The 16,687-nt window shown below is 39.0% G+C and overlaps 1 protein-coding gene across 2 annotated transcripts in view; it reads right to left on the bottom strand.

Annotated features, from left to right (window-relative positions):
* Nucleotides 1–787: 787 nt before the first annotated feature.
* entpd6 (ectonucleoside triphosphate diphosphohydrolase 6) overlaps nucleotides 788–16,687 on the bottom strand; it is a 36,436-nt gene continuing 20,536 nt past the window's right edge. For both annotated transcript variants that reach the window (XM_062970493.1, XM_062970495.1), the window contains exons 8-14: nucleotides 15,475–15,554; nucleotides 15,114–15,178; nucleotides 10,794–10,895; nucleotides 9,993–10,133; nucleotides 7,436–7,492; nucleotides 6,324–6,436; nucleotides 788–4,006 (exon numbers count right to left, since the gene is read on the bottom strand). In XM_062970493.1, the coding sequence (XP_062826563.1) occupies nucleotides 3,917–4,006; nucleotides 6,324–6,436; nucleotides 7,436–7,492; nucleotides 9,993–10,133; nucleotides 10,794–10,895; nucleotides 15,114–15,178; nucleotides 15,475–15,554 (648 nt within the window). In that variant the 3' untranslated portion in view covers nucleotides 788–3,916. The remainder of the gene's footprint in view (nucleotides 4,007–6,323; nucleotides 6,437–7,435; nucleotides 7,493–9,992; nucleotides 10,134–10,793; nucleotides 10,896–15,113; nucleotides 15,179–15,474; nucleotides 15,555–16,687) is intronic.

Here is a 16,687-nt window from a genome sequence, read left to right as displayed (position 1 = left end):
TTATTTTATGTAATGTATTATTTAATTGTATTATGTTATGGTTATATTGTATTGTCTTGGGCATGGCCCCATGTAAGCCGCCCCGAGTCCCCATTGGGGAGATGGTGGCGGGGTATAAATAAAGTTTTTATTATTATTATTATTATTATTATTATTATTATTATTATTATTATTATTCTTTCCTGACATTTCGCCTGCATTTATGGAAGGCAACCTCAGAGGTCGCGAGGTCTGTTGGAAACTAGGCAAGTGGGATTTATTTATCTGTCTAATAATGTCCAGGGTGGGAGAAAGAACTCTTGTCTGTTGGAGGAAAGTGTGAATGTTGCAATTGGCCAGCTTGATTAGCATTGAATAGATGAACATCTGGCTACCAGTATTTTAAAAAACCTCTAAAATCAGGGCAGTAAATAATGAACAACATTTAAAAGACAGGGGAATTCCAGACAAGAAACAATTGGGGCCAGCTAACACCTCCCAACAAAGGATTTCCCCAGGCAGGAAGCAGCCAGACTTTGAAGCTCAAGGCTATTTGATGCTAATCAAGGAGGTCAATTGCAACATTTACATTGGCCTCAAACAGACAAGAGTTCTTTCTCCCACTCTGGATTTTCCAGAGATAGAAAAATCCCACTTGCCAGTTTCCACAACCTCTGAGCATGCCTGTCATAGATGTGGGCGAAACATCAGGAGAGAATGCTTCTGGAACATAGCCATACAGCCCAGAAAACTCACAGCAACCCAATAAAAATGATGTGATTGATTTCTACTTCAACCAGACACCACCAATGTTGTTTAATTGTAATCAAAAAAAATTTTTACTGACCTGTCTTTCCTTCAATAGATTTATACACATGCTGATTCAATTACAATCATATATTAAGCAGAACTTTGACATTTGAGTTTTCTCACAGAAGGGTTTGTGTATACAAAAGGTTTGCAAACCAGATTCTTCAAAGATGCTGATTTGAAATGTTCTACAAAATACACCCGGATGTGAGGCCAGGTGTACTGACATTACTAAATGATTCCTTTTCTGTGGTCTCATGCTCTCTTTCCAGGATGCAGAACTGCAGTGCTGCCATGTTTGTGCTGCTTCTTCCTTCAGAGTGAAACTATATGTCAGGCATGGGCACACTTCAGCCCTCCAGGTGTTTTGGACTTGAAATCCAATAATTCCTAACAGCCAGTAGGTAACTTTTAATTGGGAGCATAAGGAGAGGTGATTCCAAGACTTAATTTTCTTCCTGCTGCTGTGACATCTTGATGTTTCCAATGATATAAATATTTTTAAGCTGCCATGGTTCCTTAATGTCACACATATCACATATAGATTTGTCTGTAGTCTCAGCACAGCACTCTATAATCTTTGCTCAATGCAACAACTATACATTCATTTATTTAAACGAAGGCAATGTTTGCATGAAGGAACACAATGTTTGCATGAATTCAAGAACACAATTCAAAGTTCTTCTAGGCAGCCCAAGAAACCTTGTAAACATCTGAACTCCGTAGCGAGTCTACATATGTATAACTATGGTATATTACCAGTAATTTAAGTTAAGGCAAAAGAAACGGAAATGCAGAAAAACCTTCAACCTGTCCTCACGCTATCAATGTGTCCGAAAAGCGTAACGTGAAAGACAACATTGGGTTTCTATCCCCGCAATCATTTGCCCTGTTTTGCCGATACTTTGCAATTTGCCATCATAACCCAATGTTTCATGGATTGACTTGACAACAGTTAAGTCCATGTTGTTTTTCACATTGCTCAGAAATATCACTTGTGGATATCAGTTAACAGGAGGTGCTGTTGTGCTATTTAGCCTTCCACTTTAAAGTAGGCATGGCAAATTTGGACTTTCCAGGTGTTTTGGACTTCAACTCCCACAATTCCACTTTAAAGCAGTCATGGGAGGAGTTTGATTAGATAAATGGAAATCATCATTAATTTTGTTTATTAGTGTCAGAAATTGACTCCCAATTCCTTGTCTTGACCACAGATTATTCGACAGGCTAGACCGAATGTAGCTATTGGATCTAATTACTCCAATCTCATAAACCAATAGCCAGTGGGAACTATATAGAAACCTGAGTTGGAAGAACAGTAAGGTGCAATACTACATATTCCAAGAACTATGGTGAATCCAAGTCTAAAGATAACTCCTAATGCTGTGAGAGCCTAAATGGAAGGAATTTTCCCTTTTGTCATTAAATTCCCACATGAGCTATTTAAAATTTTACACTCTAGCTATTTATTTGGAAGGTGTCTGTGATGCAGGGGACAGATTGAATGTTACACATTTGAAGTATAAACAACAGCCAGAACATCTTGTAATTTTGAAGGTGGTATTTATGCATTAAAATGTGTGGCCAAATCACCTGTTTGGTACCAGACAATCATCATGCGGTCGGAGTAGGACAGGTTACTTTTTAGGATTACAGCTCCAATAACCTATTCAGTCCTTTGTACTTGGAGCTCTAATCAAAAACATAAATTATCCAAGCTGTACACACAGCTTGCCCATGCCTTCAAATAGATACCTATTACACTGTGGGACTGCAATTGCCACCACTGAAGGAGCTAAAGCCAAGGTCAATGGAAAGACTTCAGCTTTAAGCCATCACTTCACATTCAAAATAACTCAGTGATCCAGTAACAGAAATTCTGAAGAATGTGTTGTCAAAGGCTTTCATGGCCAGACTCACTGGGTTGCTATGAGTTTTCCGGGCTGTCTGGCCATGTTCCAGAAGCATTCTCTTCTGATGTTTCACCCACATCTATGGCAGGCATCCTCAGAGATTGGAAATTAGGCAAATGGGGTATATATATTTGAGGAATATCCAGGGTGGGAGAAAGAGTCTTGTCTGCCTGAGGCGAGTGTGAATGTTGTAATTGGCCATCTTGATTAGCATTGAATAGCCTTGCAGCTTCAAAGCCTGGCTGCTTCCTGCCTGGGGGAATCCTTTGATGGGAGGTGTTAGCTGGCCCCGATTGTTTCCTGTCTGGAAACATGAAAATGGACAAAATATGGCTACCAGTATAAAAAACTCTAAAACCAGGACAGTGAATAAGGAACAACACTCAGAAAACAGGGGAATTCCTGACAGGAAACAAGAGTTCTTTCCCCCACCCTGGATATTATTCCACAGATATATAAACCTCCCTTGCCTAGTTTCCAACAGACCTCACAACCTCTAAGGATGCCTGCCATACATATGGGCGAAATGTCAGGAGAGAATGCTTTTGGAACATGGCCATACAGCCCAGAAAACTCACAGCAATCCATTCTGAAAAACAACTGAACCAGCTTTCAAAAAACCTGAATCTCATCATGTACCTGGAAAAATCAGACTATGTCAAATATTTTAAAACAGATAACAAGTTAGTTTTCACACTCAAAAAATATCAAAGCAAATCACCATGACACACAAAAATATAGAATTAAAAGTTGCACTTATTTTTGACACTAGCTCCAGTTTGCTAACAGTGAAAGCAAAAGGCTTGATTGATGTGCTTTTCTCACAGAGATTATAGGACAACGGAAAACATGATCAAAGTCTCAGCATGATATACAGGATAGTTTTTACATTCATCCGGTTTAGTCTCAGATCTGCTATCCAAGACGGGTTTTAGCTGCCATGGCCTATTGTTTACCATGGGAAAAAGCCACTGGTTTCCAGTGACACTTTAAAAAGGGATTTGTGACCTCATGGAGTGTACTGGTATGTTGAACTGCCCAGAGTTCCACTGCTGAGATGGGTCAAGGTCTTTATAAATTAAATATATATCCAGGTCTAACAGTACTAATCATAGTAGTCGCATTGCTTGCTGTAGTTGCTGGCACAAGAAATAGACTGGGTTTGCATCTGTGTAGTGACAGACTTTTCACTTCCTGCATTGACTACAAAACCCCTAATGCTGCAAGTTGTAGCGTGAATCCATGTAGTGAAGGATTGCTCCCAAGGCCCAGCTGGTTTCAGAGTCTTTGATTTTTCGAGCAAGCTAGAAGAGGAAGAAAATTGGACAAGGATTTGTAAATGGCTGTGTCTTTCTTGGCTGCCGTACACATTTATTGCTTGATTATTGCCACTTTCATATGTCCCTATCCCCAGTGGTGTACTCCTTTGTCTCTCTCACCCCGAGTTTTTATCTCTGTGTTCATGCAGCCTGCCCTTGTTTTTACTGTTTCTTTGACTTCTTGATGTAATGTATATTATTATCTATTGTATTGTTTTAATTGTGTTATGATATGTTGTTTTTATATTTTATTATATTGTATTGCTCTGGGCATGGCCCCATGTTAGCCGCCCTGAGTCCCCGTTGGGGAGATGATGGCGGGGTATAAAGTTTTATTATTATTATTATTATTATTATTATTATTATTATTATTATTGATTACTGTATCGTTCATCACCGGCCCTTGTAAGCATGAGTCAATTCCATTAAAAAGCACCGTGGTTCTGCTGATATGACAGTTATATGGCCCATTCACACATATAAGGTATCCATTAATACTACAATTACAATGATGACCAAGCACTCGGACACTTTATTTGCATAATGGCATTTGCAGGGGAGGGATGTGTAGGAAATATCCTAAAAATTAGGAGGATTCAACTGCATGCTGAAAACAAAATTTACAAGGAAAGCAATTGTCTTGTAAATAACATCATGATTTATAGTTTAATAACTTTGCATATAATTGGTAGTGAACTCTGAAACGTCCAGGTTGAGAAATGGGAGTACATGGAACTTAGGTTCCTTTCCTGGTGCATGGCGATCTCTAGGGAAGCCCCACTACTAACACTTTTTGCATTTTCCCCAAATTCCATCCCTGAAAAATATCTTCAGGGAAATCCTTGCTGCCTCGGATCCATGACAGCCAGAATTCCCTTGTGGTAGATCAGTGGTTCTCACCTTGTGGGTCCCCAGATTTTTTTTTTCGTGTCAGGAGCAGCTTGAGAAACTGTAAGTCGCTTCTGGTGTGAGATATTGGCCATCTGCAAGGATGTTGCCCAGGGGACGCCCGGATGTTTTGATGTTTTTACCATCCTTGTGGGAGGCTTCTCTCATGTCCTCGCATGGAGCTGGAGCTGATAGAGGGAGTTCATCTGCGCTCTCCCTGGGTTGGATTCGAACCTGGAAGCCTTCAGGTCAGCAACCCAACCTTCAAGTCACACGGCTTTAATCCACTGCGCCACTGGAGGCTCCAGATGTTTTGGCCTTTGACCCCCAGAAATCCTATCAGCTAGTAAACTGGCTGGGATTTCTGGGAATTGTAGGCCAAAACACCTGGGGACCCACAGGTTGAGAATCACTGAGTTAAATGGAGGACCCACAAAGTGCATCACATTGTCTACTAGGGAATACATACCCAGATGACCTTTTCATCGGCTGCCCGAACATTGTGGAATGACCTGCCAGAAGAGCTTTGACAGCTAAATGAGCTGTTGGAATTTAAAACACAACTGAAGACCTATCTCTTCCAACAGGCCACCCAGTCAGTTTTAACTATGAGTTTAAAAATTACATTCTATATTTGTGGTTTTAATTTTTGCTTCATGTATTTTAATATATGTATGTTTTAACATGTGCATTTATGGATGTATTTTAACTATGTTGTACCCTGCCTCGAGCCATATGGAGAGACAGATACTAAATAAAAATGTATTATTGTTATTGTTATGTTTTAATTTTTGATTTTATTTATTTATTTACAGTATTTATATTCCGCCCTTCTCACCCCGACAAGGACTCAGGGCGGATCACATTATATACGTATAGGGTAAAATTCAGTGCCCATATACACATAGAACCAAGACAGAGACAGACGCAGAGGCAATTTAACCTTCCTCTGAGGGGATGTTCGATTCTGGCCACAGGGGGGAGCAGCTGCTTCATCATCCACTGTGACGGCACTTCCTCATTCCAACGTCGTAAATTAGTTAAATTTGCCTCCCCACTTTATAAGTGGTACCTTATTTCCTACTTGATAGATGCAACTATCTTTCGGGTTGCTAGGTCAGCAACGAGCAGGGGCTATTTTTTATTTTTTAATTGACAGGTGCTCACCCTGCCACGGGCTGGCCTCGAACTCATGACGTCAGGGTCAGTGATTTATTGCAGCAGGCTGCTCACCAGCCTGCGCCACAGCCCATATTTTAACTGTGTTGTTCCCCACCTTGAGCCGCGAGGCTGAAATTTAGAAATTGCTGGGTGGTACTGGAATTGAGAACTGTTATCACTGCCAATTGTTGTTTCAGCACTGCTACTAATTTTGATTTTTGAAACAAATGTCTAAAAAGCTAAGGACACATACCTTAAAAACGTAATTCTTTGGAAAGCCTAGTTCTTCCAATAGAAAAATGATATAAGTGAGATCCATGCAGAGAAACGGATGCTCTCCTTTATCGACTTCCATGGTGTTGCAAGCTTTGGGGAAGAAAAAAGTGAGGTATAAAAAGCAGATTACATTGTCAGGAGTCATTACAACCATGAAGCATTTTACTGGCTATTTATTTGCTAGAACTTAAAAAAAAACTTTTATAGGTTTTACAGAGTACAATATAAACAGATTAAAACCCAAAAGAAAAATAATGAAACTAACTTGATCACCATTTACAAAGTAATGAATAGAAAGATATTAATTATGTTTAGCAAAGCATACAGTCAAGAGGAATCAGATACAACATCATTCTAAAGCAGGTGTGGGCAAACTTGGTCCCTCCAGGTGTTTTGGACTTCAACTCCCACCAATCCTAAGAGCCTCAGGCCCCTTCCTGAGGCTGTTAGGAATTGTGGGAGTTGAAGTCCAAAACACCTGGATGGCTCAAGTTTGCCCACACCTGTTCTAGAAGTTTAAATGGTAAGTGGGTGATGTTGGGTGCTGAATACTCTCATTAATTTAGTCTAAGTCGGGAACCCATTTTACAATAAAGATAATTTGTTTAACAAATTATCATGATGAAAGACTCATGAATACTAGCAAAGTATCCCAGACTCTGCCCCACATATCATCCAGTGACAATTTCCCCATTTTTAGCAATTTCTATTTAGGTGGCTGTGATCAGAAACCGTATCTATGATTTATGTTGCAGGTTTTCATTCCTACCCGGTAATACTGACAACAGAACAAGAGTAGGGCACAGAACAATATCTATACCTGTGATAATAGAAATTACTTTCATCCAGAATGCATTCACCTTCATACAGGAAAACCACATATGGATGTTAAGTGCCTTGAGTGTTGCATCTTCACCAACGTTTAGTAGATGTACTTTTTGTGGTCCTTGCTATGTGGATTGGAGTGGAATGTGATTTGTGGTTGACTTTAGAGTACATTCTTCTATAAGGGTGGATCTCATAGCTAAATCTTTATTATGGTGTCCTAGATCATCCAAGGTAACCATGAAGAAAGAAATAACAGCTCACCTTTCTTTGCAGCAGTTTCAAAGTCACTGACGGCTAGAGCTCCTCCCTTTTCAGCATCTAAATGGCAAATAAAAGCGCTCTTCAGTTTTGAGAAGAAAAGGGGAAGGAAATTTGAAACTGTTAAGAAGTGGGAATGCCCTTAAAAAGCAACTTGAAGCTACAGCTAATGAAAAATATAGTCATACTGTTTTCTGTCACACCTTTTAGAGATAGCATATCACCACTGGAATTCAATGCACTGGTTTCAAATTCATTTTACGCTCAATTCGAAGTGCTGGTTTTGACCAGCAAAGTCCTAAATGGATTTGGCTCAGGATATCTGAAATAGTACCATCTCCCATGGCTTCTCGCTGGTGAAAACTAGGCTTTTGACCGGGAAGCTACATAATCTTTAACCACTAGAACCAAAGACCACAAAATACTTACCGTACTTAGTGTTATAATAATAATAATAATAATAATAATAATAATAATAATAATAATAATAATAATAATAATAATAACAACAACTTTATTCTTATATCCCGCCCCTGAAGTCCCCGAAGGGACTCGGGGCAGCTCACATGGGGACCAAGCCCAGCAATATACAATAAAATACAATCACAAAAATACATTTAAAACATATAAACATAAAATCATAAAACATATAATACATTAAAGCATACTCAAGCAATAGCTGAGCATGTTGTGTTCTATCTGACCATGTGTTAGAGACGGAAAGACTGTTCTGAGCTATCCCAATGGAGTTTGATCCACCCATTTTTACTTTGCTGCACATCCCTCAAAATAGGGGAGGGGAGTTCTTTCCCCCCAAATAGACTGCAACATCTCCCCAAAACCTGGGGTGCCAATGGCCATGTCTGAAGGTTTGTGGTAGCCTCTCCTTTTATAGTACAGTCTAGATCAGAGTTACATAATTAAGTGTTGTCGAAGGCTTTCATGGCCGTAATCACTGGGTTGCTGTGAGTTTTCTGGGCTGTATGGCTATGTTCCAGAAGCATTCTCTCCTGAAGTTTCGCTCGCATCTATGGCAGGCATCCTCAGAGGTTGCGAGGTCTGTTGGAAACTAGGCAAGTGGAGTTAATATATCTGTGGAATAATGTCCAGGGTGGGAGATAGAACTCTTGTCTGTTTGAGGAAGATGTGAATGTTGCAACTGGCCACCTTGATTAGCATTGAATAACCTTTCAGGTTCAAGGTCTGGCTTCTTACTGCCTGGGGGAATCCTTTGTTAGGAGGTGTTCGCTGGCCCTGATGGTTTCTTGTCTGGAATTCCCATCTTCTGAGTGTTGTTCTTTATTTACTGTCCTGATTTTAAAGTTTTTTTAAAAAAATACTGGTAGGCAGATTTTGTTTATTTTTATGGTTTCCTCCTTTCTGTTGAAATTGTCGACATGCTTGCGGATTTCAATGGTTTCTCTGTGGATTCCCCCAGGCAGTAAGATGCCAGACCTTGAAGCTGAAAGGCTATTCAATGCTAATCAAGGTGGCCAATTGCAACATTCACACTTGCCTCAGGCAGACAAGAGTTCTTTCTCCCTCTCTGGAATTATTCCACAGATATATAAACCCCACTTGTCTAGTTTCCGATAGAACTCACAACCTCCGAGGATGCTTGCCATAGATGCAGGCGAAACATTAGGAAAGAATGCTTCTGGAACACAGCCATACAGCCCAGAAAACTCACAGCAACAAATAATTAAGTCTTAGCTTTTTTGCAGTAAAACTTACAAAAATAACCTTGGCCGACAAACATTTTGGTGTCTGAAATGTTAAACTTGTTTCTGGGTATACTAGTTTTTGAGATACATTACATACTGATATATCATATATCATCTGCTGTGTCTGCTCGCAATCTGCTTTAGTATCTAAGAAACTAAAGCTGATGAGGCCTATCCAATGCAATTTTCTGAATAAGCGCCCCAAATAACCCCAGGAACAGGCTTAAACACCAAAAAAACAAAAAACAAAAACAAAACAAAAACAAAACAAAAAACAAGTCTTCAAAATTAACGTATTTGCTGGGTTTTGAACTTTTCTCATCTATTTCACATGTGCATATCATCAGTCAATTGATATGTATACTGAGGGAAGATGCACATGGGGATGTTAACATAATGCAGAACTAGAAGATTTGAAGTGTGTTCCTTGACTACAGAGGATGAAATGTAAGCAACAGAAGATGCAAAATGTATGAGATGTCGGTCCCCAAGCCACCCACCCAGCGCCATCTGGTCACATGATGCCCATTTCCAAACAGTCCATTATCTCTGAATTATGCCTTGGTATTTATTCAGAAGTAATATAGAGATCATTTCTAGCCCTGTTTGCCCTCTTACATTGGAGAGGCCTGCTTTTAGTTTCTGTGGGCAAGACTGGGGTCATTCACAGGTCAGATCTCATAAAAAAACATACAATATCTGGACTTATTTTATTGTCGTACTTATTAAAATTCAGATCTAGCTCAGTATGTTTGTGCACTGAAGGCCAACTAAGGTATGAGAACCCTGCTATTAATAATCATTGCATGGCTAATAAATAATAAACTCAGAGTTACCTATTAAACCAGCATCCACAGCCCGGTCATGATAATAGGAAAAGGCATAAAACTCCACGTCTTTTACTTCATCTGCTTTGTCAATCTTCTTGCTGAGATGTTTAGCTATTTCATTAAAACATGATTCAAAAGGAGACTCTCCTAAAAGAGCAAACAAAAAAACCCTGTAATAATGATGAAATGATGAAATTCAAGTTTAATGATGAAATTCAAGTTTGTGAAATTGGTCTGCTATGGTTGCTTAAGGGGCCTGAGGCCAGGAATTGTGGGAGTCGAAGTCCAAAACACCTGGGCAACCAAAGTTTGCCCATGTCTGCGCTACCAAATAAAGCTCACAGTAGTTAAAAACTGCTAACTTTCTTTCTTTACTGATGTCCACTAACCTTGCTCCTAGTACCAGAAGCATTCAAAGAAGAACATCAGATGTAAAACTTCATACATAAAAAAACTGATTATTATCAGCGAGATAGGCAAAACACATCCTAGAATGATATTGGAAGCCTCATCTCCATTGAGAAAGTTAAAATTAAATATTTAACTGTGCAATTTCTCAGATATTTTCAAGAACATCAACACCACTATAATGTCTTTTAAAAATCTCAAAAAAGCAAAAATCCACAAAATGCACTCAATATTATGTTCTGGAATTGTGAAGGATGATGTAGCCCAGACTACATTATGGAGAAATGTATTTAGTTTCTATATTGAAGGATCATCACCAGCGCTAAATCTCACTACTTTGATAAAAACACTCAAGATAAAGGCGTATGAACAAATGAGAAAATGATCAGGTTACTATACCTGCCTTCTGCCCTTTGATTTGATATGTTATCTTAGCATGTTCCCATTCACCCTGGAAGTCTGGCGGTAAGCAGGGACTTGTGAGTTTTTCACCTTCAAGTACTGTAAGAAGTGAGAAAGTAGATTGAAATTAATGGAAAATAAGTTGCACAGAAATCCTATTCTTAATAGGTCAAACACTTTTCCTCTTTCATTCCTGATCAATCAGCAATACAAATCTCAACATGTTTAAGACTGCCTAATTAATTGAATAACTATCAGCCTTTATTTTTGAGGATATAGGCGTCTTCTTATCTTCAGACAAAATAATTTAAATAACTACCATCTCTGGGCCCTTCCGCACAGCAATATAACCCAGAACATCAAGGCAAAAAATCCCACAATATCTGCTTTAAACGGGGTTATTTGAGTCCACACTGCCATATATTCCAGTTCAAAGCAGATAATGTGGGATTTTATTCAGCTGTGTGGAAGGGGCCTTAGGCACCCTCTATACAGCTGTATAAAATCTAGATTATCTGCTTTGAGTAGGATTATATGGCAGTGTAGACTCACATAATCCAGTTAAAAGCAGATAATGTGGATTATCTGCCTCGATATTCTGGATTATATGGCAGTGTAGAAGGGCCCTTAGACACCACCATTTTGGCAGACACAGGGTTAGAATATAAACAGAAACTAGTGTATAAATGGAAAGACAGATGACTACCTAAATTATCTACACAGCACAAAGGTTCAATTACAGTAGAGTCTCGCTTATCCAACGTAAACAGGCCGGCAGAACGTTGGATAAGCAAATATGTTGGATAATAAGGAGAGATTAAGGAAAAGCCTATTAAACATCAAATTAGGTTATGATTTTATAAATTAAGCACCAAAACATCATGTTATACAACAAATTTGACAGAAAAAGTAGTTCAATATGCAGTAATGCTATGTAGTAATTACTGTATTTACGAATTTAGCACCAAAATATCACGATATATTGAAAACATTGACTACAAAAATGTGTTGGATAATCCAGAATGTTGGATAAGCGAGTGTTGGATAAGTGAGACTCTACTGTAATCTGATGGTTTAACACTACAAAATTTCTGCACTGAGAAAAAAAACTAAAATGATTTCTGTGCCTACTTACAGTCGACCCTCCACATTTGCAGGTCTGTGGATTTGATTATTTGTGGGTAGGATTAACAGAGCCATACTAGAGAACAAAGAAATTCCAAGAGACGTATAACTCACAGGTAAAAAGAAAATGCCCAGAAATACTAGACACTGACAAAACTGCCTCGTATGAATAACCCATGTATCAATTTTTTAAAGTGTTGGGTGTGGGGGAAAGAGCACAGAGCGTTTGGATACAACAGTTTCTATTTGCAGTTCCTTACAGAATATTATGCTTATGGGCTAAATGTGTACATCACAGCATACATCTGTTGGAGACTTGATTGTTCACAGATTTGATTAAAAATGTTCTCCTTAGGAGGCCCTTCAGTGTGGTTCTATGGTTGACTTCATCCAATCATGCAGAGGAACTAGATATTTCTATTATTATTATTATTATTATTATTATTGACACAACGATGTTGTATGACACAGCAAACAAGATAGACATGCTGGATTTCGTTTCACAAAACCACAAGTCGAACACTTCCCAAGTGTCTAGGACTGTGTGATGTATTTTCGGATGATGCGTGCAGATCCCAGCAGGGTGGCCTTTTGCAGTTGGCAGATCGTAATTTTGTCAATGTCTATTGTTTCCAAATGCCGGCTGAGATCTTTTGGCACGGCACCCAATGTGCCCATCACCACCGGGACCACCTGCACTGGTTTCTGCCAGAGTCTTTGAAGTTCAATCTTGAGGTCCTGATAGCGGCTGAGTTTTTCCTGTTGTTTTTCATCAATGCGACTGTCACCTGGGATGGCGACATCAATTATCCAAACCTTGTTCTTTTCCACAACTGTGATATCTGGTGTGTTGTGTTCCAGAACTTTGTCAGTCTGGATTCGGAAGTCCCACAGTATCTTTGCGTGTTCATTTTCCACGACCTTTGCTGGTTTGTGATCCCACCAGTTCTTTGCTGCTGGCAGGTGGTACTTGATGCATAAGTTCCAATGGATCATTTGGGCCACACAGTTGTGCCTCTGTTTGTAGTCTGTCTGTGCAATTTTCTTACAGCAGCTGAGGAGATGATCAATGGTTTCGTCAGCTTCCTTGCACAGTCTGCATTTTGGGTCATCAGCTGATTTTTCAATCTTGGCCTTAATTGCATTTGTTCTGATGGCTTGCTCCTGGGCTGCAAGGATCAGGCCTTCTGTCTCCTTCTTCAGGGTCCCATTCGTGAGCCAGAGCCAGGTCTTCTCCTTGTCAGCTTTTCCTTCAATTTTGTCAAGGAACTTTCCATGCAATGTTTTGTTGTGCCAGCTGTCAGCTCTAGTTTCTTGTACTGGTTTTTTGTCTGCTGTGCTTTGAGGAGTTTCTGATTTTTGACTTCAATCAAAGCAGGTTCTTCACTTTGCTTTACATATTCTGCCAGGGCATGTTCTTCTTCTTTGACTGCTTGTTTTACTTGTAAGAGTCCTCTGCCCCCTGATCTTCTAGGCAGATATAGCCGGTCAACATCACTGCGAGGGTGCAGTGAGTGATGAATGGTCATGAGTTTTCTTGTTTTTCTGTCCAAATTGTCCAGTTCCATCTGTGTCCAGTTTATAATGCCAGCAGTATATCTTATGACAGGCATGGCCCAGGTGTTTATGGCCTTGATGGTGTTGCCTCCATTGAGCTTGCTTTTGAGAATTTTTCTGACCCTTTGTGTGTATTCTTTACTGACCACAGTCTTCACATGTTCATGCTTGATGTTGTCCAGCTGTAATATGCCCAGATATTTATAGGCCTCTGGCTGGTGACACTTTATTGTTTGGCCATTGGGCATATTTATGCCCTCACTTTCAATGATTTTCCCCTTCTTCAATGCCACTGTCGAACATTTGTCCAAACCAAATTCCATGTTGATATCAGTGCTAAAAATTCGGACAGTGTTAGTCAGAGACTGGATTTCAGTTTTCGTTTTTCCATACAGCTTCAGGTCATCCATGTACATCAGATGCGAAATTTTGTGAGAATTCTTAGATGTTTGGTAGCCGAGATTTGTTTTTTGTAAGATTGTTGATAGAGGGATCATGGCAATAATGAAAAGCAGAGGGGACAATGAATCTCCCTGGAAAATTCCTCTCCTGATGTTGACAAGTCCATAGCTTTCATTTCCAACAAACAGTTCAGTTTTCCAGTGCTCCATCATGTTTTCAATGAAGGTGCCAACGTTTTTACTAATCCCGATGGCGTCCAGGCACTTGATGATCCAGCTGTGTGGGAGTGAGTCAAAGGCCTTTTTGTAGTCAATCCACGTCATGTGGATTATTATATTTATTATTATTATTATATATAATAATATAATTATATATATATATATAATATAATATATATATATAATAATATAATATAATTATATAATATTATATATAATAATATAATTATATAAATATATATAATAATATAATATATAATAATATATATAATATATATAATTATATTATTATTATTATTATTATTATTATTATTATTATTATTATTATGTTTATTTATACCCCACTTTATCTCTCCTGAAGGAGACTCAAAGCGGCTTACATTAAAAGTATGATCACATAATTTACTAGCTGTACCAGCCACACGTAGCTGTGGCCCAGTCTGGTTAAATGGAAAAAAAAGAAAAGAGCAAAAGCTGGTTTTAAATATATGTAATTTCATAATGCTTATTGGTATACAATATTTTTTGTTGTTCCATTGTCTGTGTAGATATAGAGAATGTCTGGTTTGGCGATTCTAGAACTCGCAACATATAATTGTCCATGTGAGACGCAATCCGTGTGTAGATCTGAACTGCAGAATTCAAAAGACTGGCCCTAAGCCTAAATTATATAGTATAGCGTGTGTTGCTTTGACATCCAGGAGATGGCGTTAGGATCAGGATTCTCTAGGCCCTCCAATGTGATTATATGGTCAGCTTCCACTGGAGATTGACCATAGAGCCAAACTTGAGAGATGTCCTCTCTGATGAAAACATTTGCAATTTCGTTATTCTCATTTGTCACTTTCACAGAGGGTCCTGGGGCCCTAAACCCAGCAAATGTGGAAGGTTAGCTGTATTTGTAGATATACTATAATCTACTCTGAGTTAGTGTATTGGTGACAGTTAGAAACAGCAAAATAAATAAAAAGAATCCAACAGTCTCTATGTATGAGAGAAGCCATTTAACACTTACAGGCTTGTCCTTGAATGCCTCCTAAAATCGCCAGCCTTGCAGACATTAACCCAAGTCCCAGGAAGCTAAAGAAAGAGACAAAAGCGAGGTCAAATCAACACTGAAGTTAAACAACACTGAAGCTTGTGCCCTCCAGGTGTTTTGGACTTCAACTCCCACCATTCCTAACAGTCTCAGCCCCCTTCCTTAAGCGACTGAGGGGGAAAAAGGAAGGGGCCTCAGGTTTGCCCATGCCTGGTCTACTGTGAGGGACTTCTACAATGATCAAATATCAGCTAGAGTATATTAGACACTTTTCATGAGTCATAAATGGTTACTGTAATAACTTAGGCGTAATTATTGCATTTAAAAATGCACAAACCTGTAAGAATAAAGTTGGTATGTGGTGCTAAATATCTGAAAAGAAGTGCTGTGACTAGACAAGGTGCTCTCTGGAGTTGTCTGTAAAGAAAAAAGGAGATACTCAGTTCTCTGAAATATTCTTCATGAACAATTAAAAAATAAGCACCAAAAATATTTACACATCGAAACAATCACTCCATTTGTTTTCATTGTTTTGAACAGGGTTATCTGAGTCCACATTGCCATATTTTCCAGTTCAAAACAGATAATGTGGGATTTTCTTCAGCTGTGTGGAAGGGGCCTGAGAGAGTATGACTTGCCCAAGATTACCCAATTTGTCAAGTTCCACTAAGTCTATCAGTTTCACCAGCCATCCTGCAATAGCAGGCAACACTGAATTCTTCCATCTTAGGCAATATCTTTACTGAAGGTTTTACAAGATCAAATGGTATCTATTTTGGAAAGGGATCTTTATCTTTCAGAAACAATATGTATATTCTCAGGAGTTTCCTTTTTTTCGTTTCTTCAAATATTGACCAACTCCAAACTGTTTGTTACTTCAAAAACATTCTTTGGTCATTTTCTTTGGTAAGTTTTAATATTTTCCTCAGCTCCATTCTCATTCCCCTCTCTGCAGAGACCGTCAAGCTTATAAAGTGGCACTTACAAAAATGGCTATTGAAAGGCTTACATCAGACATGGGCAAACTTTGGCCCTCCAAGTATTTTGGAGTATTCCTAACAGCTAGAATTGTGGAAGTTGAAATCCAAAACACCTGGAGGGCCAAAGTTTGCCCACACCTGGCTTACACCATAAGCCACTATTAAAAGTGGCCACTACTTAAAAGGATGCCCTTTTTTCTCTGGTTTAGGCAAGGGGGTAATGGGGTGAGAGTCCCTAACAGAGGCAGTTGCTGTCTTTCCTTTCCACCCTTTTCATTCAAGCTGCCTTCAAGCAGCACAGGGTTTATTGAGAACAGTCATGTTATCATCAGTTTCCAGCACTGACCCAAGTCAATTTTTGTCAAGGTTTTTTTCAACTTATGTATAACAATTATGTTCAATATTTCAACTTATGTAGATGTGCAGTCCATAGAGGATCGATGGGGGAAAATTTACCCCGGTTCTTGTGCATTTACAATGTTTTCCACTATGAACAATGTAAACATGGCCCACAGTCCTATGGATGATGTTCCTCAAGCCAATACAATTACAACAGCATTCAATCTGAGA

This window comes from Anolis carolinensis, chromosome 1 (genome assembly GCF_035594765.1).
Source record: "Anolis carolinensis isolate JA03-04 chromosome 1, rAnoCar3.1.pri, whole genome shotgun sequence".
NCBI lineage: Eukaryota > Metazoa > Chordata > Lepidosauria > Squamata > Dactyloidae > Anolis > Anolis carolinensis.
The sequence above is the reverse complement of the archived record's forward strand: the minus strand, read 5'-3'. Positions and strand labels throughout refer to the sequence as shown.